The sequence below is a fragment of the Lates calcarifer genome, linkage group LG7_1 (assembly GCF_001640805.2).
Source record: "Lates calcarifer isolate ASB-BC8 linkage group LG7_1, TLL_Latcal_v3, whole genome shotgun sequence".
Classification (NCBI taxonomy): Eukaryota; Metazoa; Chordata; class Actinopteri; family Centropomidae; genus Lates; species Lates calcarifer.
The window spans coordinates 13,185,762-13,204,226 of record NC_066839.1 but is presented as its reverse complement, the minus strand read 5'-3'; the positions used below and the strand labels follow the sequence as shown (position 1 = coordinate 13,204,226).

The window sequence follows — 18,465 nt, the reverse complement described above, 5'->3', positions numbered from 1 at the left end:
TTCACTGATGTACTCGTACAATTGTTTTTGTCTTCTGTTTTGTTTCTGAGCCAAAAATAGAGAAAAGCAGAGAAATAACACAGAAATTGGAGCGCACACTGACAACATGTAGTAACATTTTGTACATTTATTTTATCATACATCAATACAACTACCAACGAACAGAACACACACAGGAATGTTTCCAACTATTACAGAAAAGTGGCATATTTTACATGTAGGGAGAATGTGGACAGTTTGGAAAAACCACAAGGAGAAACAGATATGGATTAAAATATTTACACTTAATGAAGAAAGTGGATAGAAAACAGCATATTTATTTTACATTAAAAAAGGATGTTTTTCAAGTGTGCAGGTCTCCATTCAGTTCAAAGTAGAACAGATCTTGACACTAAAATCTGAAGTGCTTTTGAGTATGCTGATGTTTGAAGTTACTCACAGGAATTGATAGCAAGTTAATGAAGTTCTGACCATGCACACACCAGGATGTAGTCCTGTGGTGTGCTCACATCCAGTAATGTCCACTCCAGTAACATACGCAGCAGTAGGGAGCAGACTGTTTAGCACAACTCTGTGACACTGAGTCTCAGGGAATCAAACCGCTCCGGTTTCACCAGTAGAAGGTTTTTGTGAGGAAACTGGCGGCAGCGTTGAGCCAGCTCCCACTGGAATCCTCTTTAGCTGTAGTGCGGGAAATGGCACGGTCCACTTCCCTCTCTGGGCTCTCCTCTTCCTCCGGGAGGTAGTCTGGTAGAACTGAGTTTTCCTGCACCTTCACTCCAGATGGATTCAGAGGAATCAAAACCTGAAGAAAGCATTAAAAGAGAGAAAATTCTGTTTTAAAAGTTATGAACACAATGAATGAGCTATTTTACGGTGGATCCTCAAAATGTGTGCTCAGTGTTCACTACCCACACCCACCTCTTCTCCTGCTTCATTCTTCACCACCTGCTGAGCTGACAGCACCTTAGTGGCAGCGATGGCTGATGCAAGACTCTGAATGAAGAGAAATCAGGGATGTTAATGCCTGGGATTAACGTTGATCAGATGCACAGTTTTCTTATGCCTAAAGACATATTTTTATTTTTACAAGTGCAGCTGTTTCCCAAGCAGACAGACACTAACACTTACCTCAGTGGGCAGGTCAGAGCGGATACGGACAGTGCACCTCTTGGAGGCCATCTGGAAAGTGAAGCTGATCACTCCTCTGACCTTCAGAAGAGCCTCCTCACACAAACCTCGCTGGTCCTTGATAACAGAGGGAGACTTTATTAGTTGCTGGCAATAGCTACTGCATAGGAGTATTTGATTGTCATCCAGCCCACTCACAGTGCTGTCCAGCCCCTGGATGTGCAGAGTGACAGACTTGGCCTTCTTGTTGGACGAGTTGATAAAGAACTGGGATTTCTTTCTCCTCTCCCTCTCAGGTGTGCGGGGCACAGGATTAGCAGGTGTACGCAGAATATCATACACCTCCTGAGCCAAAGCTGTAATGTCAACAGACAGGCCCTCCCTGTGTAGAGAAACATCATCAGGGTTGAATGATCACCACCTTTCACATGACAGAAAACGTATAACTACAAAGTAAAAATTGCATTTTTTCTATACAATAACCTGAAATATTAAATGAATACAAATACAAAACCAGGGAATTCATGCACTAAACAATTTCAAGTCTGACTGAAAATATACAACCATACAAAAACAAAAGTTGTTCAGTGCCCACCAACATGCAAGAGTTGTCAAGTGTAAGTGTAAAAAAAAAAACATTATCTCCTCACCGTCCCATGAGATTCTCCAAGCTCACCATCATACCCAGTTCATTCTTCATGGTGGGAATGTTGGGAGGCAACTCAGCCAAGTAACGCAAGGTCTGTGTACAGAGAAAGACAGAACATGGTATAACAAGTAATCAGCAATCAGGTCTGTCATTAATAGATGATAGATCAATCTGAGACAAGAACACACGTGGAGATGTCAGACAAGAGATGTCACCCTAGAATTTTGGGAAAATGTGGCAGGCATTTTTCAAAGAATTTTCTAACATTTAAAAGACCAAATGGTTACTTGAATAAGTAACAGTCGGCTTAATGGAATATAAAAATAGCTTTTGGTTGCAGCCAAGTACAGGAGACACGTACAGCACAGCAAGATGTTGTGTGTGTGAGAATACTGTGTAAATTCGATAACTGAAAAGTATCTCTCGTGTGTAGCACATAGGCTAACGTGCAGAAAACACGGTATAGTCCTTTAATTGATGAACCGGTACCGCAGCAGTCCACCCACCTGCAGCGTTGCGAGCAGAACCTCGGAGTCCCGGTGGTCGAGGAAGAGAACCAGCCCGGGCAGACAGCCTTGGTCCTGGACTATCACCTCTCGGTTCTGCGGTTCTGAAGCCAGGTCCCGCAGCTGGCTCACCACTGACAGTGCGTCCATCATCTTTGTTAACTGAACCAAACCTGGAAAGGGAAACAAATGAGCCACTTTAAAGTTCATGTCAGGGTAGACAGAATATGTGTGACAGTTCTGTGTTTTAATTGGATAACTCGAGGCAGGAACAAAACTGGTTTGTAAAAGTTAGTTACTGTTTGCTAGTGCTAACGTTGTGGCTAGCTAAAAGAGCTAACTACTTTTGGCACGTTAGGAAGCGGGCCAGCTGCACAAAAAGACATGTCTGTTTATTTTGTCGCACCGTTTAGACTTAAAGCTGTTAAATTACGATAACTAATATATTATAAGTGCCACAAAAGTACGATAAATTTAGTGAAATTCAGTTTACTTACTCGGTAGAGATAGTAGCTCGTGTCCAAAAATACAAATTTGGTGCTAGATTTTCGCGACACGCAATTGGTCGAACAGCCGTTGCCCATTCTGCACGGTCACCAACTCCTATTGGCTGTTTTTGCTCTTTTGGAATCAATGGCCAATCAGCGGAGGTTTTGCTGCTGCAGCTTTATTTGACTTCAAAGAGTAGCTGCCTGGACGCGTGAGCTGAGGGGGAAGCTGCTAGTTCCTATTAATGTTTATCTGCAGTTATAGCGTATGTTGTTGGTTGTGAGGAGGGTTTCTGATAAATGTAACCACTAGCCTTTTGTGTGTCCTCCGTTTTTAGACAAGAAGACGCGTTCACGGTAAGTAAACATATTTCCGCTTATCCCGCATGTTTGCTGCTGCATGCCTCTTACACTGCGGTGCCTGTGCAGGACTAACGTTATCTGCACCTCTCTGAGGAAAGGACTTCTCTCTTTATCTTAAAATTAAATCCCACTGTTGTGCTGATCCAATGCGGTTCCGAAGCCGAGTCAGCAACCAGCGGTGCAGACGGAGACAGCTGCCTGATGAGCATCAGTGTGTGTGTGTGTGTGTGCCTCCAGGTGACACTTTAACAGTTGGGTCCGTAATGGACTCCAGGGGCCACTTAGAGTTTTTGTTTGAAATATCACATCCATGTCAGTTTAACTTTAATTTTGCGCCTCCAACTCTGAAACTGTACCAGTAGAAACAGTGGGAAGCAGTAGATGTTTGAATTCACAGATTTAGCTGAGCATTATATTGTTGGTGTGCACTTGGTTTGGGTTGGATTGCTATTATAACACAAGTTGGTGGCATTGAAAGAAATTTTGATTGACCTATCAACCTTCAACTATTAGCTGATTAATCAATCAATCAATCAATATGAAAAAACAATAACCACCCACTTCTTTGGTAATCAGTAAGGTAAGATGTGCAATATCATTACCTTGAGCTCAAGGAAACTGATGGGCATTTTCCACTGTTTCCTGATGTTTTATTGATCAATCGATTAATTAAGAAAACAATCATTAATTGATAATGAAAATAATCGTTAGTTGTAGGCATAGTGCTTTACATAACACATTAAAATAATGGAATAAAAGGTGAGATTAAAAAATAAGCCAAAATGGAATAAACCAGAGTTAAAAAATACAGTGCAAGATATGAATGAACAGGAGAAGTTTGATAAGTGGCAGTCTGACAGTCTGGATGGTTTATGAGATCAGTGCACCCTAAACCATTACAATCTTTAAATCCAATGGTAGTACTTTAAAATTTTTGTTTTTTGGCACATAGACAGCCAGTGTTAAGATCCGTCAGCTGGACTGACTAACAGATTGGGGGCCTACTTTTTTAGTATTGGCTTTGGGTTGTTTTCTTTTACAGCTAAGTGTTGTCTCTATTGTTTTGTTTCAGGTACTAAGTATGTGACATAGTGAGATCCCTTCTGTGTTGGCCTCTTACCAAGTCAGTCAGCAGAAAGAGGAGCTTTGCGGTCGTCAGCTGGTGCAGGAAAAAGTCCTTCCAATGTCTTTAGTGGAGGATATTCTGGATGTGCTGCGCATCGTCCTGGAGTACTTTGGAGTGCCTCCAGACATGGTAAGAGCACAGACACACTTCTGTTGTAACTGTTTTACTGGTTCTTAAACTGGGATTCAGGGACATCCAGGGACATAATCAGTTGTTTTTACAGGGCAGAGGCAACTAGTAGTGTTACTTCACTCCCTTAAAGTTAACTCACCAACTCAGTTTTTAAGGATGGCAAGTTATTTACCTATTCTTTGTCATCTGGTCTGTAGCTGGTTCCAGTGTGGGACAGTCAGCTGTGCGGTCAGTATCGCAGCATTGTGCGGATGATCGGGACAAATCTCCCACTGACACCTACACCACGTGTCCACTTTCAGGTACTGTTCAACTTTCTAACAGCATGAAGTTCTGAAGTTTAGTATGATGTAAACTATAGTAAACTATAGTAGTTGTCAAGAATCATATATTTATCTTAACCTGGTCAAATTCTGTTCTGCAAATCAAGTGGAACTGTGTGCTTTATATTAACACTTGCTCATCACAGTGAAGAAAGTGTGTGTGTGTGTGTGTGTGTGTGTATAATCCCTCCTCCGTGTTTTGCCTCAGATCCCTCTGCTCACCTGTAGGCCCCACGGATATGTGGATGTCACCGTGGACACGCCTGCCATCCCCTCATTCGCAGACGTCATGTGGGTGTTTGAGGATGAGGGGGACAGCTTTGCCAAGACCAGGTAAGCACAAAAATAGACATGGTACAAACACCCTGGAGAGTGTATCTCCTTACACCCCTCCTCCCCCTCCTCTTCCTGCTATGAAAACACAATGTAAAGTGGTAACTTGCTTTTCGGCAGCCTGCCTGAGCAGCAGAGCACTGATTGTTTTGAAAGAAAGCTTTTGCGTTTTTTTTGTGGACTCCAGAGAAAAACTGCGCTTTCTTGCTGTGCACAAAATAATTCGGTCAGAAAGTAAAAAAGGGCAAAATGTCCCTTTCCAGGAATCATTTACCTCCAAACAAGCGAAGTACTGTAAGTCGAGATGTGGTGAGATTCCCAGGACCGGCCCTGAATCACACCCAGAGGGGATTCAGACCTGTGAGACAGACACCTGATCCAGACGCCCTGAAGAAGATCACAGCACTGGAGAGCGAGCTCCTCAAACTACGAGCACAGATAGCCATGATTGTTACCACCGCTCCAGCTTCAGGTGAGCATTCTTTGTACCTTCTGTTAACTTATCACAAAACATACAGATGTTCTCAGTACACCAAGCAAGGTGCGATATTCTGTTTTTGCCCCTCGTCATGTTCCAGGTCAGAATACCCCGGGCAGACCTTTGATGTCTCCGCCAGCTCTCACCTCCACGCCTCGCTGTGCTGCTCCTCCACCACCGCCTCCACCTCCTCCTCCTCCTCCTCCTCCCTGCTCTGACTCCTCCACTGAGACTTTGTCTGTACTAGACCTTATACGCCAGCGCAGGAAGACAGAGAAAGACCCGGATAAGGGTCAGCTCAAGCCCCAGGGCTCAGGCCTTGGCAGGGGCTCGGACGTTAAAGGGATGCCCTCCATGCTGGACGTTCTCAAGGATTTGAATCAAGTTAAACTGCGCTCAGTGGAGAGGTAGGCATCAGGATTGATACAATATGGGTGTGTCAGTGATTCTGATTAAATAATACCACTAATTAATACCTGATAATATGTTGGTTTATGTTTGAATTTTGCAGAAATCTCTCCTCAGTTGCCAAAGCCAATTAATTTTATTTTAATATTTCTCCTCATATTATTTTCCCACATTTATTTATTTGGTGACTTTTACAGTAATTGTCGCCTCACAAAATATTCCTCCAGGTCACCGGGGGGCACACCCATCAGGAGGAGGCGCAGTAAGGGAGGAACAGCGTTGCTTAATGACCCTGCAGCTCTTATTGCAGAAGCTCTAAAGAGAAAGTTCGCCCAGCATCGCCATAACAATTCCTCTGACAAAGAAAATTCACTAGACCTCTCACCCTTCAGCAGTCCGGAAACACCAAAGGTTTGTTGTCCGCAGACACACCCCATGCTCTTTGTTGCAAAGTGCTTTTTAAATGTAGTCCACCCCCCTATCTTCTCTGCTCATCTGACTCCTCTGTTCCAGGTTCCTCACCACGCCAGGCGCAGTCAGGGACGCCTCCACCCGTTATCCCGTTAAATGAGAAGTCCTGACCCCAAAAGGTCAAACGTTAGTTATCCCATGAGCCCAATCTCAGCTCCTACAGATGTGCCTCACAGATGGATTACTGCTGCAGCTGCTGGCGTACATTTCATTACTGTTTGTCTTTTCTTTTGTTCTTGTAAGAGTGTTTGTCTCACAATGAACAAAGTGTTTGTTACTGTTGAGTTTTTCTTTGTTGGGAGGTTTGAATGTATATTTTTGTCAAAGCTTATGCTGTAAACAAGGATTTTGGTACTGTCGTTTTTGTGTTTTGTAAACCGGAGTCTCCAGTGTTATTCTTGGTGATGCCTTTATGTGCAAAAGTCCTTTAAAGGAAAAAATGTATTTAAGCAGGTATGCGCTGTAGCTGGTATCTACCTGCTTTCATGTTTCTAAAATCACTTTGTGAGGCTTTAAGTCTCACCTCAACCAAGTGAAATGAATAACAACGTTTTGAGATTTAAATAACTCTATTCTATGCAACTGCTATTTCAGGTTGTTTTATTTTATTAAAGTGTTCAAGTGCACTGACCAATTTTTGTTGTTCTTTTCCATTTTTTCCTAATAATTCAGCCTGTGGCCAAATCCTTTTAAAGTTGTAATTTGCTTTGAATATGGAACACCTCACATTTGATGTCAATGTGTGGCTGTGGCTCAGGAGGTAGAGCACTAATCAGAGGATCGAGGTTTGATCCCCGGCTCCTCCAGTCTGTGATGTAACATCAGTGTGTGTGTGTGTGTGTGTGTGTGTGTGTGTGTGTTAGAGCGCTGTATATGTAGATCAAGCACTGTGTGAATTTGACCTGTAGTGTAAAGCACTTTGAGTGGTCTATATGACTATATAAATGCAGTCCATTTACAGTTTCACATTGGCTGTCTTTAAGCATTGGTGAGCTAGGCGGTTGCCTGGGGCACCACAGAGGAGGAGGAAATCTTTGAAAATTAATTTCAGGTGCACTCTCTACAGTACGTTTAAAAGTTCTTCTCTGTTGTCTGATGTGCACATTTCCCAAATTGTCAAACTATTTGGGAAATGTGCAAATATACTTTTGCTTCATTTCACAGGGTCATAATATTTCTCTATTTCTACACAAGCAAATTGCAGTCTCCCTTTTTTCAGGGTAAATGCACTAAAGAGATGTAATTCATAAAATTTAGTGGTTTTGCGCAGTAAAAACAAGGACAACGTGTCTGACCAAAGGGCTCATTTATTTGTTTTAAGAATTCCGTAACATGCGAAATGTGAGCAATGTCCTCTTCCTCCTAATAATAAAAACAGATGAAAAAAATATCAGGTCAGTAATAACCAACAGACAAAAAGAAATGCTGAGCCATGCAAACAAAATTACACGAAGACTAAACAATCAGGTAGGCTATACAAGTAAAGATGTAGATTAGAATCATTTATTGCATGTGGAGGGATGGATTTGGGGTCTGAAAGGTAAGTGCTAAGGGTGAGGGAAGAAGGAAATGGGTTTGCAGATATTGAGGTGTGCTTAAATGCTTTTTGCTCAGAAATGGGATGAGTTTTAGACGTGGTCTGTTCTTGAACCTACTTAGAAAACTTCATATGTAAGAGAGGTATCAATCAAGTACGTTTCCCAAAATGTCAAACTATTCCTCTACAAGCTGCTGTAAACTATTTAGGCTGATCATTACACAGTAACCTTTCATTCTGCCTGGCAGAGAAGTCTGTAATTCTTAATTCTAAAGTCTGTAAATCTATGCATATACAGTTTGTAGAAACTATAATTGTGACAAATCTACATGTATTACACAGCCACTACACAATTATTGTTTTGCTTTTAATGAATCATTAATCAGCAACCTGTGATAGTACTGCAATACCTTGTCAGGATGAGGGTTCTCCTACTCTTGTCAGTCTACCTCCATGGGGACTTCTTGATCAGCGGAGGAGGCAGGTGGTACCACACTGCTGCAGGAAGAACATATCTGCATTTGATAAGTCATTCATAAATTGCCAACTTCTTAAGTGAAAAGAACTTAACATATTTTAATTTAAAGGTTAACACCAGTATTTTAACCTGTTTTTCGGTGTGAATGATTGAATCAGTGGAATTGGTGCAGGATTGAGCAAGAACGTTAAACCTGGCCACTGCCAACAGCTGCTGCAATGTAATCCATTTGGTAGTTGTCCAGGTCAAAGTATGTCAACTAAAGTGCTTGTTTTTCTCTTAAGTATCTGCCAACAATATGAAAAAAAAATTGACAAAAATAGATCTTTTCATGAAAGAATAAGTTCCTTTTTGTTTAACCAGAGACATTCCTATATATCACTATTGACAAAACAAAAACAATGAATAGGGCTTAATTTACAAAAACTAATTAATTTTAATGAGCAGAGCACAGGAGTTACAGGTACTGCCTCAATCAGTTGGTTTGTTTGTTATTGTGTAAACAATCTTAATAAACAATCTTAATCTTTTATAGAAAGATCTTTTTCTGTGGGAATCCTGTTCATAATGCTGTCACACACCTATAATAACAATCTGAGCCTGTAAGTGGCAAAAACAAGCACTTGAGTGAACTGACTTTGACGTGGAAAATTTCCCTATTGGAACACATTGCAGCAGCTGTTTGTGGTGGCTGGGTACACTATTCTTGTTCAGTATGGCTCCAATTGCAAAGATTTTTGTTCCTATCAATTATTTACACCTACAGACAATGGAAAATAAGGTTCAAGTTAAAAAGTTATCCTTTAAAAGAGAAAGAGAATATAATCATAGGCATTTGAAAATGAAGAATCTTTATCAATGTGAAAATACTTTTGCGTCATTAACAACAAGTGTTTATCAGCTTTTAGCTGCTCCTGGAAACTTTCAGGTCAGTCGTTCAGCATGTTTTGTTTTTTTTTTAGCAGTTTGTTCCTTCTGTTTATTAACATGGGCACAAATAATTACTGTAACTATACTCTAATGCATTGTATTATAATGTATTGGAAAGAAACAGATATAGATATAAATATTTGACTTGATGCTGAGGAAGTGCCTGAAAATGCAAACAAATATGGATGTCTCGTGTCAGTCAAAGTCTTACGTTTGGGGTCTTTACTAAACCTAAATGTGATGAATATAATGTTATAATGTCAATACTGCAGTGATAAAACTATTTTAGATTGTCTAGTGATGTGAACAGTCGTTCTTTTCTATTCCATATGACATGGACGTGGCACAAGAAATTTTATTTTAATTAAGTTATGTTCAGTTCAATTTCATCCCAAATTTGATAAAGATAGCCTAGTTTAATATTTTACATAACAGCTGGTTTGTATATAGTATATAGTATATATGTCATTTTACCTTGACTGCATATTACATGTAGTTTGTGGAGGATCACACTCCATGGCAGTGTCCTCATTCTCCCTGGGAAACTGGAAAACTCTTACAGAACTACAGGACAACAGTCAGAGAGACAAGAAGATATAGCAAAGCAAATATATTAACTTATTATTATTATTATTTTACATACATGGATGGGCAGACTCCTACAAAGCTTTTATGAACAGCATTCAGAAGACCCAAACAGATTGTTGGGATATTTTTGCTCCTTTTAGTGACCATTTTTTGTGATGTTGGTCTATCAACAAAATCCCTGACAGTCTCTAAAGAAAGCCACGGCATAGTGTCCTCATCATCGTCCCACAGGCCAATTGGAAAACTGTCACAGAACTACAGTTAAACAGTAACAATAAAACTTTAAATACATTAAAAAATAACTAAATAACTAAAAATTCACATATTGCATGTAAAGTGTAGTGTACCTAACAGTAAGACATGATGACCTCTGAGGGCCTTGTCCATCGTCAGTCCACTGTGCAGCATCATGGCCAAGCAGTGAGCAAAAAACACACAATACCAACTAAATGAAAATGTATCCATTGCATAAAACTAACACTGAAAATATTTGTAGCCTAATAGCCTAATAGTTGCTAGTGACTCACCTGTTTTAATGGAACAGAAAATGTGTAGTTGTCATAGACGACTACACCAGGACATCCATCAGCATTGCTGACACACTGGATAGAAATCTGCAAAATCAACAAAAATGTTTTATGAAAATTAAATGTATCATATAATGGCCCTGCTGCGATACCAGACTGTACCAGTTTAACCACAGTGAGCTTTAACTACTCCATGCTAACTTACTACATGCTAACAATGCTAATGTTTCAAACAAACGAGCTCGCTCAACTCTGTTTCAGTCAATGCACCAAGTCAACCCACATCCAAATACCAACAGTAACTTCACCAAACAACACTTCCACATACTTTACTAAACACTCGAATGGGTTTGTTCATTTCAGCATAAAATGTTTAAACTTACACGCTCAATGTCACTGGGGGCCGACATTGCTTGTCCTTTTGCTCAGACGTAAGATACGTCACACCAACATGGTTTCGTCAGTTCACACGAGTGTCACGTATGCAAAATTGTATTAATACATGAAGAGTAAAGTTGATATGTCAAAGTGCTATTTCAAACAAACAAACAAAAAACATTGATCTCTCTTCTTGAGACCTTTGAACAGAATGTGGATTACTTAGACGTTTCATCTGGTCGTGTTGATCCATGTTGGTCCACCAACTGAGAGGAAAACAGATAAATAACATCTGTCCTCATTGGTTTGGTTAAAAGGTGTCTATACCTATTAGATATCCATTAGCCCAAGAGGAGTCCAGCTCTTGAATTAAATTCTATCTATGTATTTTCTGGATGTTTACCTCTCACTGTATCTCTACTTGGTGTTGATCGTACTTTTTGTGCTGCACTGCTCTTAACATGGAGTTAGACCTCTCAGTTTGACCCCAAACATTTGTAACACCTTTACAAGTTCTAAATTAGTTTTGGCAAAACATTACCTACCTCTTCTCCTGAGATCCTTGTGTAGAGCATTGATTAGACATTCCCCTTGTCCACTTTGGTCCATTGTGGTCCATCAACTAAGAGAAATCAGAGGTAATATCCGTCTGTGCTGGAAATGTTGTGAGCTGATGATTGTGATCTGTGATTCATACCTCTGTCTGTGGAGAAATGAGGATCTGCATTCCTGTTTTGTGCATTAGTATGCAGAGGGCATCAGAGAATCACAGGAATTCATCATTTCCTGTTTCCTGCATGGAACTCTGCAGTGGCAAAGAGAAAGTATGAGGATACTTTGGTTTTCTGTATTAACTGGTTATAAAATATGATCTGATGTGATCTAAGTCACAAGTATAGATAAACACATTGTGCTTTTGTTAATAACACACAGTTATAATCTTTCATGTCTTTATTGAACACACCCATAAAACATTCACAGTGCTGCTGGAAAAAGTACGTGAATCCATGCTTTTTCATTTGGCAGTAATAATCTAAAACAACTCATTTCACAGATCTCTCTCTGTTAAAGTCTCCATTTTGTCTGACTGTGGACTGATGAATATCTAAACTCTTTGAGACTGCTTTGTAACATAAGCATAATTCAAATCAATCAAGTCTTGATTGTGAGTCTTATGAGACTGTAAAGTTCAGTCCAAAGTTTCAGGGGTAGTGATAGAGCTGGCTGAAGACAGGGCTGGGTTAGGCTGGGCAGAGCTGGCTGAGAGATGGGAGCACAGTTTACCACTGGAGTAGATTAAACAAACTGATAAAGAGTGGAGGACTGAGCTTGGGTTTAAATAATGCAGCAGTTATAGGGGGTTGTGTCTCAGGAGGTAGAGCGAGTCACTAGTAGGACACACACACACACACACACACACACACACACACACACACATAATAAATAAGGACAAACAATATACAAGTGAGGAGAAAACAGAGGGAAGGAAGGATGGAACCACCCAGAACATAACAGAGGCAGATTGCCTCTGTTATGTTCTGAGAAAAGCATCATTATGTTCAGAGAAAAGCATCATCTATAGGAAAAGAAGACATTAATTAATATTAAGTTGAAAGAGAGATGTCTGTGTTGGTTCTTCTGTATAAGCTCTTTAAACAGTGGAATATCATTGCTGTAAATGCAGCCCTGGATCCAGATCATTTGTGTATGTGTGTTTGCATATCACCAACTCCAAGCTCAACCTGTCTAACCTGCCTTACCATCACTTGTAACTTAGAACAGCCCTGGCCTTAATGTTTACCAGTGTCTATTTTTTCTGTGTGACAGTTTTTTTTGTGTGGGAGTGTGTATTCTGTTCATGTGAGGAGCTTTGAGCTTTTAGGTCTCCTCCTGACTGGTGGATCTGGCTGGGGACTAGGTTTATGTTGTGCTATAAACCTTTTTTTATGTACAAACAAATCTGTGATCTGACATTTTGGTTTCACTTTCCAAATTTTCTCAAACTTTTTTCTTTCTATTCTCAGATCCACCTCGTTTGTTCCCTGTTCACAGTCTCTCAAACTTCCCTGTCTCTCATTTCTCATTTCCCTGGTTTGCTTCCTGGTATTTATACCAACCCCTTTTGTACAATGAGTTGCCAGATCATTTGCTTATGTCCCAGTGTGTTTGACCCAGGCCTCCCGTTCCTGTTACCTATATTTAGTTAGCTGTTGTCCATTTCCTGCCTGCCTGTGCATCTGTAAGCCTGGTTTTCACCACTTGATTGATTAAAGTCAATTTATTGCACCAGCCTTTCTGTGGGTGGTAAAAATAAAAAGACCACCTATTTTGTGATATAAGTTGGAGAGGATATCATTTATTGTAGTGAGGCAGTTTCAAACTTCTTTCAGTTTCACTGAAACTGACAGAAAGGTATACTTTCATATCACAAGCAAAAGGATAATAAATCTTTTCAAAATGTCAGATTATGTGGGAGCATATACAGAGTGAATAGGGACCACTAGGGCTCAGCACATATTTAAGAAGTAGTGAAACACTGCCTTCCAGTCTGTCCTGTTTGTAGTTTGTATGAAGTCTTATAATACTCACATGCCAATATGTATTTTGAGTTACTGGTCACTGTAATTGTTCCTCCTGTCCATACTAGCCTTGAGGAGATCCCTTCATAATGTGATTCCAGTGAAAGAGATGAGGATAATGTTTGTCTTAAAACATGAATAGAAATCAATGGGGATTATTTTTGAGTGTTAATCCAGTTAATAATTAATCAAAACGTTGATCAGTTTAAACCAATGAAGAGCAACTTCCCTTTTTTCATTTCAGATTTTAATAGTCAAAAATATTACAACACAACAATATTATTCTCCACTTTTAATGCTGGACACAAAGCACCCAATATGATTGTCCCAAAATAAATATAATTTAACAAACCACATTGAATGTCAGAATAAAAAACTCCCTCTGTTAATGTGAGCAAAAATGTAGTTTTTTTTTTTCATCTAAATCATTGAAGTCAGTTTTAAGGCAACTCTGTCTCCTAGAACCTAAGTTCATATACAGCCAAACTGCAAGGCACATTTTTTTTTGAGTGAAGGAATAAATTAAGCTCTATGTTTGTAAGTAGCAGTAGTGAATTCACAAGGAGGTGGTTTGGGTGGATGCTGGGTGTAAAAAGTGCAGAATTGTCCCATCAGAGACAGGGACTTGCATCCAGAGTCCCTCCTGTAGCTCAGTTAAGACTATAAAAGAATTTTGTTCAAGGTTAGGGAAAGATCATGTTTTTTGTTACATTAACACATTATGTCTGAATTTACTGTTCACTTTTTCTGTATTACCACAATCTTTCTGTAACCTTAACGAAATGTCTAAAAAAAAGTTAAATAATGCTGTAGTGATTACTTAAGTGGATACACAACAAGATTTGATATTCTGGCAAAAATGAATACATTGTCTGTGATAATTTTACTGATTTGTTCAGTATCAACATATTTGCGACTTATTTAAGCAACATATTCTTATTACAGCAATAGTTAATTATGGATTAAAAGCAGAATATCACCTTCAATACGTATGTGCTGTTGCAGTTTAGTTGTAGGTCATTTCTAGGAGACAAGCTTGGTGAAGGAGTTAGTAGGGATTACAGACAATAGACACAAGAATAGCTGTCTCAAATTTGAAAACAATGACACAAATATATGAGGCATCTGTACATATTAATTATATTAAAGTCTAATGTGAGTCATTGTGAGTCATAACAAGTTAAGTCCCCTCTTTTATACTGCCTCTATTCCACCCCAAATAGTCAAATAGTTACAATGCTCAGATTGTGTAGGGTCTCCCATTATTCTGATCACATGTGTGAATGAGTAAATAACCACCAAAAAGTTTGTCATTCATTTTAGTGTCCATTGCATTAAAAAAAACATGTGAAAAAATGTGAAATGAATTTGTAGTATTCAGGATTCAAGCTTATCAGGCATTTCAAAGGTAAGATGTTGATGCCTGGTTGTTTGGAGTTATTCATCTTCATCAACCTCCTCCTCAAGACTGTAGAAAATACAACAGAAAAGTTTAGAATGACTTAATACCACTGTATCTTAAACATGTAGAATAATCACATTATCCAGTTATACATATACATATATACCTTATGAAAGCAGAATATCACCACAGACAAACAATAAAAATATAAATACATGTAAATATTTATATATTTTCTTACTTATAGATATATAAATAAATGCTTTTCTGATTAAGATATTAATATATTGAATAAAATAATATAGAAATATACATGCATAGACTGAGTTCTACAAAGCCTTTATGAACAACATTCCAGAGACCCAAACACAGCTTGCTGTGGCATTAACTATTTCTTTGCCCTCCTTTTAGTAGACAACTTTTGTGATGCAGATCTATCAACAAAATCAGTGTTTAGAGTTTATTTTTACCTGGTGTTTGAATCCCTGACATTCTCTGGAGAACCCTGCAACACTGCAATGTCCTCGCCAATGTAAAGGGGCCATTGGAAAACTCTCACAGACCTACAGTAAAATGATCGTACATATAGAAGAACAATGCTAAAATAAGTAAGACAGTAAGTTCAGATATTATGTAAGTGTAGTGCAATGGTCAACAAGAGACATTAACCTCTGCAGGCCTTGTCCATCACTGTAGGCAGTCATCTGTATGCCATCGTGGCCAAGCAGTGAGCAAAAACACACAATACACACTATATGAAAATGTATCCATTGCATTAAACCAAATTTTTTTTGTTTGATTTTGAATATGCATTTTAAAATAGTTGACAGTGACCTCACCCGCTGGATAGAAATTGGGAATGTTTCATCATCATAGACAATAACACCATGACATCCATCGACATTGTCCTCGCACTCGATAGAAATCTGCAATATCATTGAAAATGTTTTGTAAAAATTAAATGTATCGTCAAATGGCCCTGTTGCAATACCAAACTGTACCAATGTAAGTACAATGTGTTTAAATTATGCTATATGCTAACAATGCTAATGTATCAAACAAAGGAGCTCACTCGACTGTGTTTCAGTCAATACACCACCAAATACGAACAGTAACTTAAACTGTAGCACATATATACTTTGTTAGCTTGTACAGGTATGTTCATTTTTGCCTAAAATGTTGAAACTTACACGGAGTATTTCATCGGGAGCAGCCATTTTGCTGTCTCACGCTCAAATGTACACCACACCAGCGTGGTTTCGTCACACTACGTTAGTGGTACGTATTGTATGCAATATTGTATTAATATGTGTCCAACAATGTTGAGCATGTCAAAGTGCTTTTCAGATAATTACATGAAACCATTTGCTTGGTCTAGGTTATTTTTGATAACTTTAAAAAAAAAAAAAAATCTGTATCAGACTATTTTTGTTAATATTACAGAAGAAAAATTCTCTTAATAATTTCCCTTGTAAACTAACATACTGCGAAAAGGATGAAAGTACTTCCTCTTCTTCTATGAAAAAAAAAAACTTTAAAGCATGTTTCCAACTAAGCATTCCCTATATGCCGATGACACATGATTCAACATGCGTTAAGTACATGAAATTATTTATTTCCCCAAAAACCTTAAAAGAAGATCATACCTTTTTTCTTCAGAGCTTTGAACAGAACGTGGATTACTTGTATTTTTTCCTCTGGTCATGTTGGTTCACATTGGTCCAGCATTTCAACTGAGAACAGAAAACAAATAAAATCCATCCTTGCTGGTTGAATTAAAGATGCCTACATCTATTAAATATCCATTAGAGATGTCCTCGGAATTATACAATTTAAGATCATTTCACAGCCAAAGAAAAGTCCAGCTCTTGAAGCTCTATGAGGAACAAAAATGAAATCTGACTTCTGTATTTTCCCTTTTTGCATGCCACAGATGAGCAAGTCGGCCTGTTTCAGTTCTCGCACTGCACAGAAGTATGTGGGGTGCAACCACCAACAAAATACGCTCTTTGCAAAGGGACAGGACGTAACCTTCAGGCTGATGTGCTTAAGTCACTGTGTGGTTTTTAGACTCAAGAGTCTATCATCACCTTTTGCAAGGTATGTAACTTCATGCTAGGCTGCTGTTGAAGGTCGCTATTAGTGATAAAACCACAAGTGGTCACTGCTCAGAGAAACATGAACATACAGTGGGCCTGTTTTTAATGATCATTAACACTAACCTAAGACTGTGGTCAGTTTGTACCCAGCATAATCCAAGACATAAATTTCTTCTATATGAGAACAATTATTTAGTTTGTGAGTGATACATACAGCACCATCTATCCTTAGACTGCCAAATATATAGTTGTCCACTTATGGTAAGAATGACAAACTGTTAATAAATGACATCTGACAATGAAAAGTTTGGATATCAGATCTAAAACAATTGATGTCTTAAGCCCTACTTTGTTTCCAGAATCATCTACAAATGGCAGATACATACCAGTGTATGGAGTGCAGACACGTAGGACATCTTAGTGAATGAGTCAAAGTTAGTGCAGAGGGAGTATGTTCAGTGCATGGGTAGCAGTAAGTCTGTTATAGATTCAGTTAGAGCTCCCACACGACTACACCCAACAATGAACAGCCTTACTTAACCTCTATATTAACATGCTACACTTACTGTGTCTGTTGAATAGACAGGGTTCCTGTATTTCCCTTCAAAAAGCATGGTACAAGGAAGTATATGATGTTTGAATTTATCATACTAATCTATCACTTCTCCTATTTGTACTGAAAGAAATTACTGTTGCTAATAAAACATTTTTGTAGTTGGATGGATGGGTCTGTTAAAAAAGTATCTCTATATATAAGCTCACTGGTGACCCCTCTCAGCCTGTCATAGGCTCTCTGTGCACTCTACTTAAACACTATCTCAGTCAATTTGATGAAAACTTTCTCACAAGATTAACCAAATGATCAGTCTTACATGCCTTCATGAATATAAAATTTGACTCTGGTATCTGCAGACACCTTGTTCTTCTCACAAAGACACCTTGAGAACAGCCTTTCTTTGAATTTTTACGTAACAGGATATACAAAACAACATAAAATCATCAGCAGAATAAGTTTGCAGCCTGCTTTTACCACATCCTGCTGTGAAATTTATACTGAGCTGTCATAATAAGAAGGAAACAAGAAACATGCAAGGACATTCACCAAAATGAAACTTAGTCTGTAACAGCAGACAAGCCCTGAAGATTACTATAAATCCTCCAAAATGCAGTTAAAGTAAAATAAAACTGTGCAAAAAATACTTGTAACCTTCTGTTATAATCTGTTGTCATGAGGTGGGTGACTTAAAGTGAGTGGGTGACAGGGATTTCAGAGAAATAAGTAGAAATTGGGCTGAGCGTTCAGTAAGATCAGTGAGTGTGAAGTTTATATAAGTTATATGTGATTCTTTTCAGGGCAGATTACTTAGTAGAGTTACGGTAGCATTTTGTCAGGAAGCCACTCCCTGCAAACCAAGGCAGTACAATAGACTGTCCCTTGTTAATGTTTCCGTTCACCGAGCCCCCTGGTGACAGAATACCTGACATACAAGTAAACCTAAAACATGAGAGGGGAACTGCAGTTCTGACAAATTGCACTGA

At 38.9% G+C, this 18,465-nt stretch overlaps 2 protein-coding genes and 1 long non-coding RNA gene across 4 annotated transcripts; 1 reads left to right on the top strand and 2 right to left on the bottom strand.

Moving 5' to 3' along the window:
- Window positions 1-109: 109 nt before the first annotated feature.
- Window positions 110-2,923, bottom strand: armc1l (armadillo repeat containing 1, like). Its single transcript, XM_018696103.2, has 7 exons — window positions 2,784-2,923; window positions 2,287-2,459; window positions 1,782-1,873; window positions 1,330-1,513; window positions 1,132-1,248; window positions 922-996; window positions 110-805 (listed from the first exon to the last, which is right to left on the bottom strand). Exons 2-7 carry the CDS (start codon window positions 2,437-2,439, stop codon window positions 611-613), a joined length of 816 nt encoding a protein of 271 aa, XP_018551619.1. The 5' UTR covers window positions 2,440-2,459; window positions 2,784-2,923; the 3' UTR covers window positions 110-610.
- Window positions 2,924-2,969: 46 nt separating this feature from the next.
- Window positions 2,970-7,042, top strand: mtfr2 (mitochondrial fission regulator 2). Its single transcript, XM_018696102.2, has 8 exons — window positions 2,970-3,131; window positions 4,210-4,392; window positions 4,593-4,697; window positions 4,927-5,051; window positions 5,315-5,523; window positions 5,630-5,936; window positions 6,165-6,348; window positions 6,451-7,042. Exons 2-8 carry the CDS (start codon window positions 4,321-4,323, stop codon window positions 6,502-6,504), a joined length of 1,056 nt encoding a protein of 351 aa, XP_018551618.1. The 5' UTR covers window positions 2,970-3,131; window positions 4,210-4,320; the 3' UTR covers window positions 6,505-7,042.
- A 6,660-nt stretch (window positions 7,043-13,702) lies between these two features.
- LOC108896771 (uncharacterized) lies at window positions 13,703-17,678 on the bottom strand. 2 transcript variants are annotated; one of them, XR_001963168.2, is made up of 6 exons: window positions 17,313-17,678; window positions 16,474-16,560; window positions 15,667-15,753; window positions 15,497-15,531; window positions 15,298-15,390; window positions 13,703-14,893 (listed from the first exon to the last, which is right to left on the bottom strand). It is a non-coding gene; the product is annotated as an uncharacterized LOC108896771 (long non-coding RNA). The 2 variants fall into 2 exon arrangements; XR_001963167.2 differs by lacking the exon at window positions 17,313-17,678 and having other exon boundaries at window positions 16,474-16,846.
- Between the last annotated feature and the right edge of the window lie 787 nt (window positions 17,679-18,465).

What these genes read in the sequence shown, in the direction of transcription:
- armc1l (XM_018696103.2), bottom strand. Translation starts at nt 2,439, where the DNA reads ATGATGGACGCACTGTCAGTGGTGAGCCAGCTGCGGGACCTGGCTTCA. An exon ending in TTCTGCTCGCAACGCTGCAG is followed by an intron (nt 1,874 to 2,286) that starts GTGGGTGGACTG and finishes CTCTGTACACAG; the next exon opens with ACCTTGCGTTACTTGGCTGA. An exon ending in TCCAGGGGCTGGACAGCACT is followed by an intron (nt 1,249 to 1,329) that starts GTGAGTGGGCTG and finishes TCTGTTATCAAG; the next exon opens with GACCAGCGAGGTTTGTGTGA.
- mtfr2 (XM_018696102.2), top strand. Translation starts at nt 4,321, where the DNA reads ATGTCTTTAGTGGAGGATATTCTGGATGTGCTGCGCATCGTCCTGGAG. An exon ending in TTGGAGTGCCTCCAGACATG is followed by an intron (nt 4,393 to 4,592) that starts GTAAGAGCACAG and finishes TCTGGTCTGTAG; the next exon opens with CTGGTTCCAGTGTGGGACAG. An exon ending in AAACTGCGCTCAGTGGAGAG is followed by an intron (nt 5,937 to 6,164) that starts GTAGGCATCAGG and finishes ATATTCCTCCAG; the next exon opens with GTCACCGGGGGGCACACCCA.